Source organism: Varanus komodoensis, unplaced genomic scaffold (assembly GCF_004798865.1).
Source record: "Varanus komodoensis strain SLA01 unplaced genomic scaffold, ASM479886v1 scaffold133, whole genome shotgun sequence".
Taxonomy (NCBI): domain Eukaryota; kingdom Metazoa; phylum Chordata; class Lepidosauria; order Squamata; family Varanidae; genus Varanus; species Varanus komodoensis.
The window spans coordinates 250,206-262,839 of record NW_025335384.1 but is presented as its reverse complement, the minus strand read 5'-3'; the positions used below and the strand labels follow the sequence as shown (position 1 = coordinate 262,839).

The window sequence follows — 12,634 nt, the reverse complement described above, 5'->3', positions numbered from 1 at the left end:
GCGCGTCTTATAGAGCGAAAAATATGGTAATCAATAACATAAACCAAACTGTGAATAACAGGATAGATTTAAAAGTCCAGTCCTAATACTAGCATCGTCTTATCGAAACAGTAGGACTGCAACTTTTAATCTGACCTATTAATTGGTTAGCCTGGAGGAATGTTGTCCATGGGGTCGTGATGGGTCAGGCATGACTTTGCAACTAAACAAAGCAAAACAAAAATAAATAAAACCCAGTAAAGAACTATTTAATCAACTAAAAAGGCATCTCCAAATAATATGACATTCTATTTTAAACCAAAAAAAACTTCACTCTGACAAGAGGAGAGATATGCATGTGCCATCTAAACATGAAGAAATTATGCTTTAAAAAAACTGTTTTGTGATCTGTGCATTGATAGGTTTAATAGGCTGATCAATTAACTTAAGATATCCTTAAGCAGGATATTCCTAATAAATAAGATAGTTGACAAGCGGCTTGAAGCTAACTGGTGAAGTGCCTTTCGGTCAGGGCATTCCATCATTGTGGCACCAAACACGAGAAACTCCTCATCCTGGCACTATACAGCTTCACTTCCTCTGAATAAGGGGCCCAGAGCAAAGCTTCTCTCTCAAACCCACCAGGAAGATTCCTAGATGCGGAAATGCTCCAGCCTCGACACGCATACAGCCCCTATCCCTTGTGGATTCTCAAATGCATCTTAAGTTTTGAGCTCTGATTGAAGCACTTCCCACATTCAGTACACCTGTGTGGCTTCATCCCTTTGTGAATCCTGAGATGGGCCACAAGGCTGCCTTTGACATTGAAGGTTTTGCCACAGTCGGGACATTCAAATGGCTTCTCCCCCGTGTGGATTCTCCTGTGTCTAACAAGATCAGAGTTCATGCTGAAGGACTTCCCACAGTCCGAGCATCCAAATGGCTTCTCCCCTGTGTGGATTCGGTGGTGCCTGATTAGGTCATAATTCATCCGGAAAAACTTCCCACAGTATGAGCATTCGTAGGGTTTCTCTCCTCTGTGGATCCTGTAATGCCGAAATAGCCCATACTTGGTGCTGAAGAATTTGCCACAGTCCAAGCATTTGTACGGTTTCTCTCCTGTGTGGGTTTTGTGATGCCGAATGAGTTTATCTTTCATTCGGAAGGATTTCCCACAGTCCAAGCACTTGAACGGTTTGTCATCTAAGTGCGTTCTCTCGTGAGTTTTGGGATTTGAGCCCTGCCCACATTCATTTGGGGTCACAGGTCCATCTCCAACACTAGTTTCATCAAGTTCATTGTAGCTCACCCTACTGGGAATGGCCTGATCTATTACTGGCCTCTGAGGGCTTCCTGGTGGCCTCCATGTTCCACAAAGGCCCTCAGTGGAGCCTGCCGGCTTGTGGTGTTTGCACCTGTCCTCTGAGGCTCTCTCTTCTGACATCCCTTGAGCTTCTTGTGTAGTATTTTCCTGCCTGCCATGAGCGTCGTTCTTCCTCGCACGGCGATTACCTGAAGAAATAAAAAAAGATTCCTCACATGAAAGATCTCCTGAACCTTGAAGATGCATCATGATTCCCTTGGCTGGCTGGGAAATGCTGAGAATCTTAGGTGTTTTCTATCTAAATATGTATAGGGTGCCCCTCTTGATGTAATTTACATGTTACATTATACTGGAGCACTGAATCACCTGAAAAACATGAATATAAACTTGGCTAATATTGTATCTGCATTTAGCTTCTATCCCTTCATTGCTGTAATTAAGTTGATGAAATAAAAAACTCTACAGAAAAGGCAAGGATGGGGAAATTTTCTGTTCCACAACAGAGGCAGGAAGTCAGTTCTTCGTGCAGTGGTGCCAAATCCATGCAGCCTTCTCCGTACATACCCACCAAGTCGGTGTCTCCTTCGTCCTCCTCCTTCGCAACGTTCCAGATCTGCCCCTCTGCGCGCCCCATTGCTGCTGCCTCATCACTGGGAGCATTCACAGTGGCCTCCTGGAAGGGACCAGACTCCTGAAATGGCAAGGATCATGCAATGAACACATCCTGTTACTCCAAAAACTCTGCAGACATCCAAAGGAGAAAACAGAGGAGGAAGTTACTGCTAGCACATCATTAGAGCGAGGAAAAGAACTTCCATGCTGTCCTGGGGAAAGCATGGAAAGATTTAAGATGTAATAAGTACAAGGGGCAAAACACTATGGGCAGAACAATCCTATGGCCCTTAGACAGCATCCAGAGAACTGTGAGGATCTTCATTTCCCGGACCTGAGGTCAGAAAGAGCTCTGACCTCGGAGCTAGGAACCAGGCTCAAATTCCCTTCCCTACCCCCTTGGCTGTTTCTGTGAAGATGGAAAAGTGACCTCAAAGAAGGGATTTAGGAGCATCTGGGGGAGTGGGAAGCAGAGAAGACTGGTGCTACCCAGATCTGACATATATCAGCCTCCTTCCCCGCTCCTCTGAGGCATCAAAGTTAGCTGAAATCAGCTATTTACTGCTTTGAGGGGTGGGAATAGCAGGGAGGCTCTGCCTGCTCTGTACAAAAAGCCCATAATTCAGAGGGCTGGAGACACCCCCCTTGGACTGTGCCCCAAAAGAGGGGAACTGATGATCTACTCTGCTTTGGGAGCCATAGACTGGCTGAGTTTACAGCACTGAATGTACAGCACTGCAGCTGAGTTTCCCTAGCGCTGAGATTCCAACACTGCTCTAAAATTGCCCAGGAGAGTTAAATAAAGACCTGGTTTAAGTCAGTCCCAAGACCTGACCAGCAAAACTGGGCAAAGGCATGCTTAAAAGCAGCTATGGTACCCCCGCCCAAAAAAAAAGCAGGCTGGGGAATAAGTAACCAATGCAAAGACCAGCCATGGCAGAAAATTAGTTCTAGCTTTTACTTGCTTTTGTTCAGCTGTTGGGATTCAGAAAGCCTTGGCGACTTGCTGAAGATCACCCAGATATCTACCCATACATCTTGATCTATCTTCTGCCCACCTCTGGAGTAGGCAGTCCTGGCCCCGACACATCTGAAACACCCCCCTCGGAACCCATGTCGCAGCCAGGAGCATGCGAGAAAAGTCTGGGCGAAAACAGCCTCACCTGATCCTTCCATCGGCTGGCCTCTTGCTGTGTCGGCAGGAAGTTTTTCACCAGGGCCACGGCTTGGGCGCAGGTCTCTGGGCCGTGCTCCCTCACCTGGCCCTGGATCCCCGGTGGCAGGAGGGCCAGAAACTGCTCCAGGATGACCACATCCAGGATCTGCTCTTTGGTGCGCCTCTCTGGCTTCAGCCACTGGCGGCAGAGCTCCGAGAGCCTGCGGCAGACCTCCTGGGGACCCTTGGCATCACCGTAGCGGAACTGCCGGAAGCACTGGCGGCAGGCCTCGGGGCTAAGAGCTGCCTCCCGCTCCTCTTTCACTTTCCCGTAGTGTCCCTTCTCTGTGGCATCCAAGCTGCTGCGCACTTGTGGGGCTGCGACACTGGGGCTCCTTGCTTGCCCTTTGAGAGGCTGCCAGCCAGCCGTGGCACCTCCCTCACAGGGGAGCAGGGAAGACTTCAGATCCCCCGAGAGAGCCAGTTCTGCTGCTTGCGGGCTCCCCATCCCGGAACGAGAGGACTCCATTGCCTGGAGGAAGGCTTGCCACTGGACTTCCCACAGCTGCTGCAGCCCCTCGGGCCCGACGGATCCCACCTGGGTAGCTGCATGGGCAGCCTTCCTGGCCCCCTTGGATCCCGTCTCAGGACTGGGATTTCCCGGATTCTTCCTCTCCATTTTCACTTCTGGCTTGGGCCCCTGCTTAAGTGTTGCCTGGAAGGGAAGTTGTGGGGCAAGGAATGCTCATTCCCTTCAGTCATCTCTCCTTGCAGGGTGATGAGCCGAATTCAGCCGGTCCCTCTGTTGTCCCTGTCAGCAAAGGAGAGTCGCACCTGCCCGGTGGCTTTGGGCCTCTGGTTACGGAAGCACAAGAGAACAAATCCAGAAAGACAGAGGACTGCATAAAAGCTGAATGGATTCCCAGCAGTTCTCCTTCCCAATAAAAGAAAATAAGTGAGATGTTCAATAAAATGTCTGCGGAACGGTAATTTTTTTTTCCAGGTACAGAACTATTGCTGTTGCTCCACAGAGCAGAACTAGAATGAGTGGGTGGAAGTTCCAGGAAACCAACTTTTGGCTAAAAGTTAGGAGAACATTCCTAACAGCAAGAGCTGTTCGATGGTGGAACAGCTTCCCTGGATGGAAGCAAGCTTACCTTCAATATGGAAACTACGCAGCTGTCTGTGGCGGCTTGCACTGTACCGTGGAAAACCTGCTTTCACCTTTGGATACAATCCTACTTTGTAGGGTTGGGGGAACCCCAAGAACACTGTGTGAGCTGCCAAAGGGGGCTGCTTGGGGAAGGGTGAATGGGCAAGACCATTCTGAGTAGCACAAATAATTCAAGGTGTGGTGGCACAGCCCATAATTGGCCTCTGGGGCCCTCGTAGCGGCGTCATGAGAGCCGTAGTCTGGACAGAAGTCCAGGGCCCCATGCTGGCGAATTAGCAAAAGGGTTCCTAAACACAGCAGGGCTGATGTAACTTTGAAGGAGTTGAGGGAATGTAAAGCCAGCTAAAGGGGCACAGGACACCCCACCCAGAGCCCGAAATCATCAGAACTGAAGAAAAGCCACGCTGGATCAGACCAAAGGTCCATGTAGTCCAGCACTCCGTGCTCACTGTGGCAAGCCAGAAAACGTGCCTGCACTGGATAGAGTCATACTCCCCCTAAAGGACCGGGTTTGCAGCTTGGGGGTGCTCTTGGGACCTGAATTGTCCCTGGAATTGCAGGTGGATTTGGTAGCCAGGAGTGTCTTCTATCAGCTGCGGCCATATCTGGACAGACAAGACCTGGCAACTGTTATCCATGCACTGGGAACCTCTCGTCTGGACTACTGCAACACGCTCTACATGGGGCTTCCCTTGAAGACAGTCCAGAGACTTCAGTTGGTCCAAAATAGGGTGGCCAGGCTGCTAATGAGGACTGGCAGATGGGATCATCTAAAGCCAGTCCTCTGCCATCTCCACTGGTTACCAATTGAAGTCCAGGTCCAATTCAAGGTGGTAACTCTAGTCTTTAAAGCCCTAAATGGTTTGAGGCCACAGTACCTAAAGGAGCACCTCTTCTTATATGAACCTACCCAGCCCCTTAGAGCCACATCTGAGGCCCTTCTGAGGGAGCCCCATCCTCAGAATATAAGGAGGGTGTCTACAAGAAAGGCCTTTTCAGAAGTGGCACACCAACGTTGGAATGAACTCCCCAGAGAGGTCTGCCTGGCGCCATCTTTTAATTGTAATTGTTTTATTTATTTATTGCTGTGAGCCGTCCCGAGGCTATGTAGCAAGGGGACGGCATATAAAAACTTTAAATAAATAAATAAATAAATAAATAATCTTTTAATTCTTTTTTGGCACCCGATGCAAACCTTTTTATTCTGCCAGTATTTTAATTGTTAAACTGTTTTTAATGGTATTTTAACAGAACAGGATATGTCTTTTATGAAATCTGGAATTCTGGTGGGTGCATTTTTATTGTTCTATTGTCGTTTTTAGTGAGTGTGATGTTTCATATTGTCTTTATGTGGTTTTTATTGCTGTTACCCACTCAGGGAGCTGTGTGGCTAATGGGGAGGGTTAGAAATCTAAGAAACAAACAGACCAGCTGCCTGCAGGTTACTCCAAGCAGGAGGGCTGCAAGACCTCTTCCTGCCCAAGTCCCCCAGCAACAGGTGTGTGCAGGCAGCTGGGAAGGAGGGAGCACATGGCCAGCAAGGCTAGTAGCCGCTGATCGCCCCCTCCCTCATGGATCTGCCCAGCCTCCTTTTAAAGCTACCCCAATTGGCGGCCATCGCCGCTTCCCACGACAGCGAGTTCCACAGTTCAACTATACACTGTGTGAAGCAGTCCTTCCTCTGATCTGCTCCAAACCGCCCACCCATCCTTCTGTTAATTTATTTAAAACACTTAAATCTCATCTACACCAACAGGTCTCAAGACTGCTCACAACACAGCAGCACAATTAAAACAGCACGTAAAAACATATAATAAAGTTCCTATCTAAAAAAAAAAAACGCCATAAAACCTTAAAATGCCGGGAAAATAAAAAGGGTTTGGCCTGGTGCCGAAATGAATACATCCTCTCTGGGGAGCAGGGGCCAAAGCTGGGACAGAAAAGGCTTCGTGGGGTGACCCCTTTGGGTTCGAGTGTTAGAGGAGGAGGAGGAGAAAAATCGTCTCCACTTTCCCCGCATCGGGCATGATTTTAAACTCCTCCGTCCAATCGCCCCTCACTCGCCTTATTCTAAGCGCAACAGTCCCAGTTGCGGTAGCCCCTCCTCGTCCGGGAGCTCAGCCCCCTGATCCTTTTCGAGGCCCTTAATGGATTATTGCTCCCTTCTCAAATAATCACTGGCATTTTCCATTTTAAACTAGGATTCGGTGGCCCCCGATGGGAAAAAGCCTCGTCTCTTCCCCAGGTCGGGTTGTAACACGCAACGGATGGATGCATCACCTGGCAGCTTCGGAAGCCCCCGAGGCAAGCGCGCGGCCGTCCTCCCCTGTCCCCTGCCCCTGATGGGGTGCATCTATTCCACCCCACAATCCTCCTTTTATGATCTCCCTTGCAACTCACCGCCGCCTCCTCCACGCAGCCGCCTCCAACTCTTCCCTGCACCGAGGCAAGCCCCCCTCGCAGAGGGCTGGAGCGCCAGGCGGCTCGTCCTCCTCTCTCTCTATGGTAGCGAGCCCCCCTCCCCAGATTTCTCCCTTCCTCTCTAGGAACCTGATCCAGGCTCTTGAATTAACTACTGCAGGACCAAGTCGCAGAAGCTCCGCGGGAGCACACTCCAGTTGGCTTCCCTCTCTCTCTCTCTCTCTCTCCATCTCATGTATCGATGCAATCGGCCTGCCTTGCTTTTTTCAGACTTTGTATTTTACTACTTAGCAAACGCATTTTATTACATTTGTTCTCTGTTGGTATGCGTGGCCCTGAGCAACATTTGCTGGAAAGCTGTGGTACCATTATTTCTTATTACAATTATTCATCCTGCCTTTATTCCGTTCAAGGAACTCCAGACAGCTTACATATTTCTCCTCCTCCTCCTCTCAGGTTTATCGTGACAACTGTCGTAATAACGATTTTGTAATTAAGAAAGGTTTCCTAATTGCTGGTGCAAATTTAAATGGATTGGTGCTTTCTAAGAGATTATTTATTTATTCATTCATTCATTCATTCATTCATTCATTCCGTTTGTATGCTGCAATAGCCCAGATCTGGGTTCTTTGTGCAATTCACAACAAATAATACACAACTTTCCAAAATCAGTACCATGAACTCAACATATTCAGAACACTGAATTTTATCTGGCCAGGGCGGCTTATTTTATAATGTGTGTCTTAAATTATTATGATTATTTTATATGTATATTTTAACTTATTGGTTTTATTTATTGTTGTAAGCCACCCCGAGGCTTCGGCGAATGGGGCGGCATAACAATGTTTTAATAAATAAAATAATAAATAAAAATATTAACAACATAATCCAAATATAAAACATTAAAATAAGACAATTTATACTAAAATCAACTAAAAAGCAGAAATTGGCTCCATTTAAAACCAGATTGCCACTAAAATCAATTGTCAAACTAGCTGGAGAAGAGGGAAGTCTTTGCTTGGGATTGAATGCTAGCAGCAATGGTGCCCAATGCAACTCTCTGGAAAGCCCATTCCAAAGATGTGGGCCACCACAGAAAAGGGCCTTTCCCTTGTTGCCACCCTCTGAGCCACCCATGGGGTTGGCACTCAGAGGAAGGCTCCGAGGATGAACACGGTGCCTAAGCAGATTGGCTGGGAGAGACACTCCGGCAGGTATTTATTATTTATTTATTATTAATTAAAACATTTCTATGCCGCCCCATTTGCCGAAGCCTCGGGGCAGCTCACAACATAAAGTAAAATACAAAAATAACCATATAAAAATAACCATATAAAATAAATAACAATATAATTGCAGTCCTAAACCATGTAAGATTTTATAGGTTAAAACCAGCACCTTGAACTGGGCCTGGCAGCATAGCGGCAGCCATGCAGGGAGGCCAGAACTGACTTATGTTTGGACCTACAGGTCCCAGTTATTCATCTCACTGCCACGTTCTGCACCACCTGCAGCTTCTGAATGGTCTTCAAGGGCAGCCCCACGTAGAGTGTTCTGCAGTAATCTAGAGACGACCAGAGTGTAGATGACTGAAAACAGGCCATTTCTGCCCAGATAGGGGCATGGCTGGGCCAAAGCTGGTAGAAGGCACTCCAAGTCACTGAGGCCACCTGCGCCTCCAGTGACAAAAGTTGGACCAAGAAGCACTCCTAAGCTACGAACCTGCTCCTTCGGGAGAGGGCAGCCCCATCCAGAACAGGTCGAACACCCACTTCCTGGCAGGGGAACCACCCGGCAACAACCTATCAGGCTTGTCTGGACCGAGCTTCAGTTTGTCGGCCCTCATCCAGCCGATGGTTGCAGCCAGGCACCAATTCAGCATACCCAGAGACTTATCTGCTGAAGACAGAACCGCAAGAGAGAGTTGGGTGGCATCAGCCCACCGATGGCAAAGCACTCCAAAACTCTGGACAACCTCACTCGGCATTCTCAGGTAAATTAAATGTTATGTTAAAGAGCACGAGGGACAGAACAGACCCCTGAGGAACTCCATGCTGGAGAATCCACGAGTATTCCCCAAGCACCACCTTCTGGAGGGTCCTCCAAGTAGGAGCGGAACCGCTGCAATGCTGTGCCCCCAACTCCCAACTCAGTTGGTCACCCCTGAAGGACACCCTGGTCGATGGTACTGAAAGCTGTTGAGAGGTCCAAGCTATTAACAGGATCACACCGTCTTTCTCCCGGCATAGGTCACCATACAGGGTGAACAAGGCTGTTTTTGTATGGAAACCAGGCCTGAACCCTGACTGAAATGGGTCCAGAAAATCAGGCTTATCCCAGGAGAGCAAGGGAAGGAAGGTGGAGCGGCTCCAGGACTATCTGGCTTCTCCAGGCTCTTTCCCTACACTGAAACCTGTCCCTGCCCTTCAACCATTTGCTCCTCTGCAAGATTACTCGATTGATCTTGGAAAGCAGTAGGCACAGTTGTTTCTATACCAGTGGCAGGGGTTGGGGCAAGAGAACTGGAACTCCAGTTTCCAGCTACAAGGTGCTGTCTCGGCCTCAGATCTGCAAAGCCAAACTATTCTCTGGCCTCTCAGATGCTGTTGAGGGGTGTAAGATTGCTCCCTAAATGAGCAAAAGAACACAAACCAGAGACAAATACATTTGAAAATGACAAAAGATGACAGACTGAAAAGCAATGATTTCAGTTCCCTTTTGCTAACTGCATATATATTCAATTTACAGGCTGTTATTTCTATGCAGTAATATAGGAGAAAAAAATAAAGAACGTTTAAGTATCTTTGTTGTCTTAACTTTATGTTAATATGTGTCCTTGACTATCAATCACTTACACAGTGCATCCCATAAACAATTTTTTCCAATTTGAAATAAGAGTTATAGTAAAACTAAAACTTTCTCCTAACTCCAGGTGTATTGGTTGTTCCTGTTGTGATTTTTTTTAAATGAGAAATGAGATGTATCTTCTGATGGAAGCTCATTCCATATTCAAATCATTTATATGAAATTTCCCTAATCTGAATTCTGTGATGAGAAGATGTATCATCTTATGGAAATTCTTTCCACACTCCAAGAATTTATGTGGTCTCTCCTGTATGAATTGTTTGATGGGAATTGAGTTGTGCCTTCTGACTGAAGCTCCTTCTACACCAAGCAGGGATATGGCTTCACCCCTGTGTGAATTCCCTGATGGTACATAAAACTCTGCCTTAAGTAGAAGCTCTTTCCACATTCCAAACATTTATATGGTTTTTCTCCTGGGTGAATTCTTTTATGAGAAGTAAGACCTGTCTTTTGTCCAAAGCTCTTTCCACCCTCCCAGCATTTATATGGTTTCTCTCCTGTGTGGATTCTTTGATGAGATGCAAGATTCATCTTCTGATTGATGCTCTTTCCACATTCCAGGCATTTATATGTTTTTCCCCTTGGTGACAAGTGAGAGTTATTTTCTTACTGAAGCTCTTTCTGAACTCAGAGCAGTTAAAAGGCTTCACCCCTGTATGAAATCTCTAATGAGAAGTAAGATTTGCCTTCTGACTGGAGCTCTTGCCACATTTCAAGCAATATGGATTCTCCTATGTGTATTCTTTGATACGCTGAGGTCCATACACTGACTGAAGTCCTTCATATCCTACATATCCTACATTCCAGATGCTTCTAGCAGTATGTATTTTTTCATGAGAAGTGAGAGTGTTCATATTATTATCATTTACCTGGCACCTATTATTTTTCTTGCTTTTGCTGGATTTCAGTATCATGATATTCACTGCCTAGAGAAGCAGAGGATGTATTCCTCTTCTGACTTGCTTCATTTCTCCTTTGCTCTTCATGCTTTTTACACCTGCCTCTTTTTGGTGACATCTCACATGGTTTTCTCTCCTTTTCTGATTCATACCTGTTCACATCTGGAATGAAGACAAGAAATTGTCAGAGTCAGAACAAGGGCTTCAACAGAACTTTAAAAAGACTTTGGGAAACATAAAGCAGCCCAGAGATCCCTGACATCATACAGGGTGGGAGAACAGGCTGAAAGTCGCCCACCTCCCATGAATCCTCCACAGAGACACATCTGCCACCCTCCTGCTTGACACCCCTCAGCAGGGGACTCTGCCTACAATCTGAGGCTTCTCTGCCCTGTGAGAATCACATTCCACTTCTGCCAAAAGAATCTTTACCTGAAAGAGCAATGAGGATTTGAAACATGCAATGTGGAAAGGATACATAAATGAACAACAGATGCAAAAATCAAGAACGGGTGAACTGGGATTTGAGATTCACAGGACAGGCTGACTTGCAGGATCTGCAGAGAAGGTCGGGGAAGAGGCTCAGGATCTATCCTGCACGCCCAAGTGGCTTTGGAGGGCAGAAGACCTCCCGCACTCCTTTTCTTCCATCCTGCAACCTCTCACTCTCCCCTCTGCAAGAATCCCACTATTTTACTTGCAAAAATGGGCTAGGAAAGTGAATGAGGGTCTGGAGCAAATCCCTTAGAAGGGCAGTCTGGGACTGTTTCTAAAACCGGGGAGAACCGGGAGGCAAGACAGAGGAGCACAACATGATGGTGTGGAGACCGTGGAGAGGGAGACACCTTTCTCCCCCTGGCACCACGCTGGGGCCCAGAGGAGCCATCCCATGAAGCGGTCTGGCAGGGAACCGGTCCAAGAAGGGCGGCTTCGCACGGTGAACTGTGGAATTCGCCCCCGGAGGATAGACCGGCGGCCACTAGCTTGGGCAGCCTTAAAGGGGGTTGCATAATGCGAGCAGAAAGAAGGCTGTCCGTGGCTACTAGTCCTCATGGCCATAGGCTGCCTCCAAGACCCGAGGCAGGATGCCCATGCACAGCCGCTGCTGGGGAACATGGGTACTGGGATGCTGTTCACCATGCCCAGCTAGTGGGCTGCCCCGCGTGGGCCAGAGAGGCGGCATCCCCGCCCTCCCTTCACTCACCGCACCGTCTCGCTGCCCTAGTCTGCTCTCTCCCCTCTTGCTCTATGGCGATGACATCACTTCCTTTCCCCCTCTCTAGGAACGAGACCGCGACGGTTCTCTTAACCCTTAGGGGGCCAAGTCTCAGCGGGCAGCATGGCCAGTTAGGTATCTTCTTTGATATCCAAGCAGGACAGACCACGCCATTGCAACCTTTTGCTTCTGTAACCTTTTGGAAAGTGTTAACCGTGTAACGTGTGACCCTGCAATGGTCAATGCATAAAAGGGCCAACGGAGGACTGCTCGGGGCGCCATCCGGAACGATGCGCTGGTAGCTGGTTATTCCCGAGCATAAAAGGAAGCCTCCCCCCGTTGTGTGCTTTGGGCGTCGGCACACCAGGACAGGGACCCCGTGGGTCTTCTGGAAGCGCGGCTTGACAGCCCGCGAGAAGGAACCACGCAGGCGGCCCCTGGGGCTGGGAACCGGACCGTGGGGAGGGGAGTGGGGCGCTGCAGTGGCGCGCAAGGGGGGCACCGGGGGACCAGAAAGCCGCACCTCTCCGGCCCCCTGTCCTCCTCTTGTGGGGCGGCCTCAGGCAGAAGAGCCCGGCTGGCAACCAGCAACCAGCCCACCGGCCAGCAGCAGCGGCGCCCCCAAGCACCGGCGGACAGCGAGGCTCCGATCCGGCCGCTGCTCCCGCCATCAGGCGAGCCTCGCTCCAGCAGGCGCCGGACTGGCCGGGGCGGAGCAGCTCGCGGAAGAGGCGCGGGGAGGGGCCGCGCTGGGGCCGCGCTGGCTCCCGCGGCCCGCCCGCCATCCCGCCCGCGCTCCCGCCGAGGCGAGGCGGTCCGGCCCGGAGGAGGCCCCGCCCCGGCCTGCCCCCGCCCCCGCCCCCGCCCCCGCCCCGGGCGCGCTGTCCGTGGTGCTGAGCGCCGCCCCGCGCAGCTCGCTCGCTCGCTCGCTCGCACGCGCACGCGCAGAAGCGGCAGCGTCCCGCCGATGCAGCGGGGCAGGGTGCGA

The 12,634-nt window shown here is 49.4% G+C and overlaps 1 protein-coding gene across 1 annotated transcript; it reads right to left on the bottom strand.

Moving 5' to 3' along the window:
- On the bottom strand, window positions 1–12,300 carry LOC123019646 (zinc finger protein 397-like). Its single transcript, XM_044422689.1, has 5 exons — window positions 12,170–12,300; window positions 10,401–10,592; window positions 3,079–3,926; window positions 1,868–1,994; window positions 1–1,491 (listed from the first exon to the last, which is right to left on the bottom strand). The coding sequence occupies exons 3-5, from the start codon at window positions 3,748–3,750 to the stop codon at window positions 674–676; spliced, it is 1,617 nt and encodes a 538-aa protein (XP_044278624.1). The 5' UTR covers window positions 3,751–3,926; window positions 10,401–10,592; window positions 12,170–12,300; the 3' UTR covers window positions 1–673.
- Window positions 12,301–12,634: the final 334 nt, after the last annotated feature.

What these genes read in the sequence shown, in the direction of transcription:
- LOC123019646 (XM_044422689.1), bottom strand. Translation starts at nt 3,750, where the DNA reads ATGGAGAGGAAGAATCCGGGAAATCCCAGTCCTGAGACGGGATCCAAG. An exon ending in CCAGCCGATGGAAGGATCAG is followed by an intron (nt 1,995 to 3,078) that starts GTGAGGCTGTTT and finishes TTGCCATTTCAG; the next exon opens with GAGTCTGGTCCCTTCCAGGA. An exon ending in AGGAGACACCGACTTGGTGG is followed by an intron (nt 1,492 to 1,867) that starts GTATGTACGGAG and finishes TTATTTCTTCAG; the next exon opens with GTAATCGCCGTGCGAGGAAG.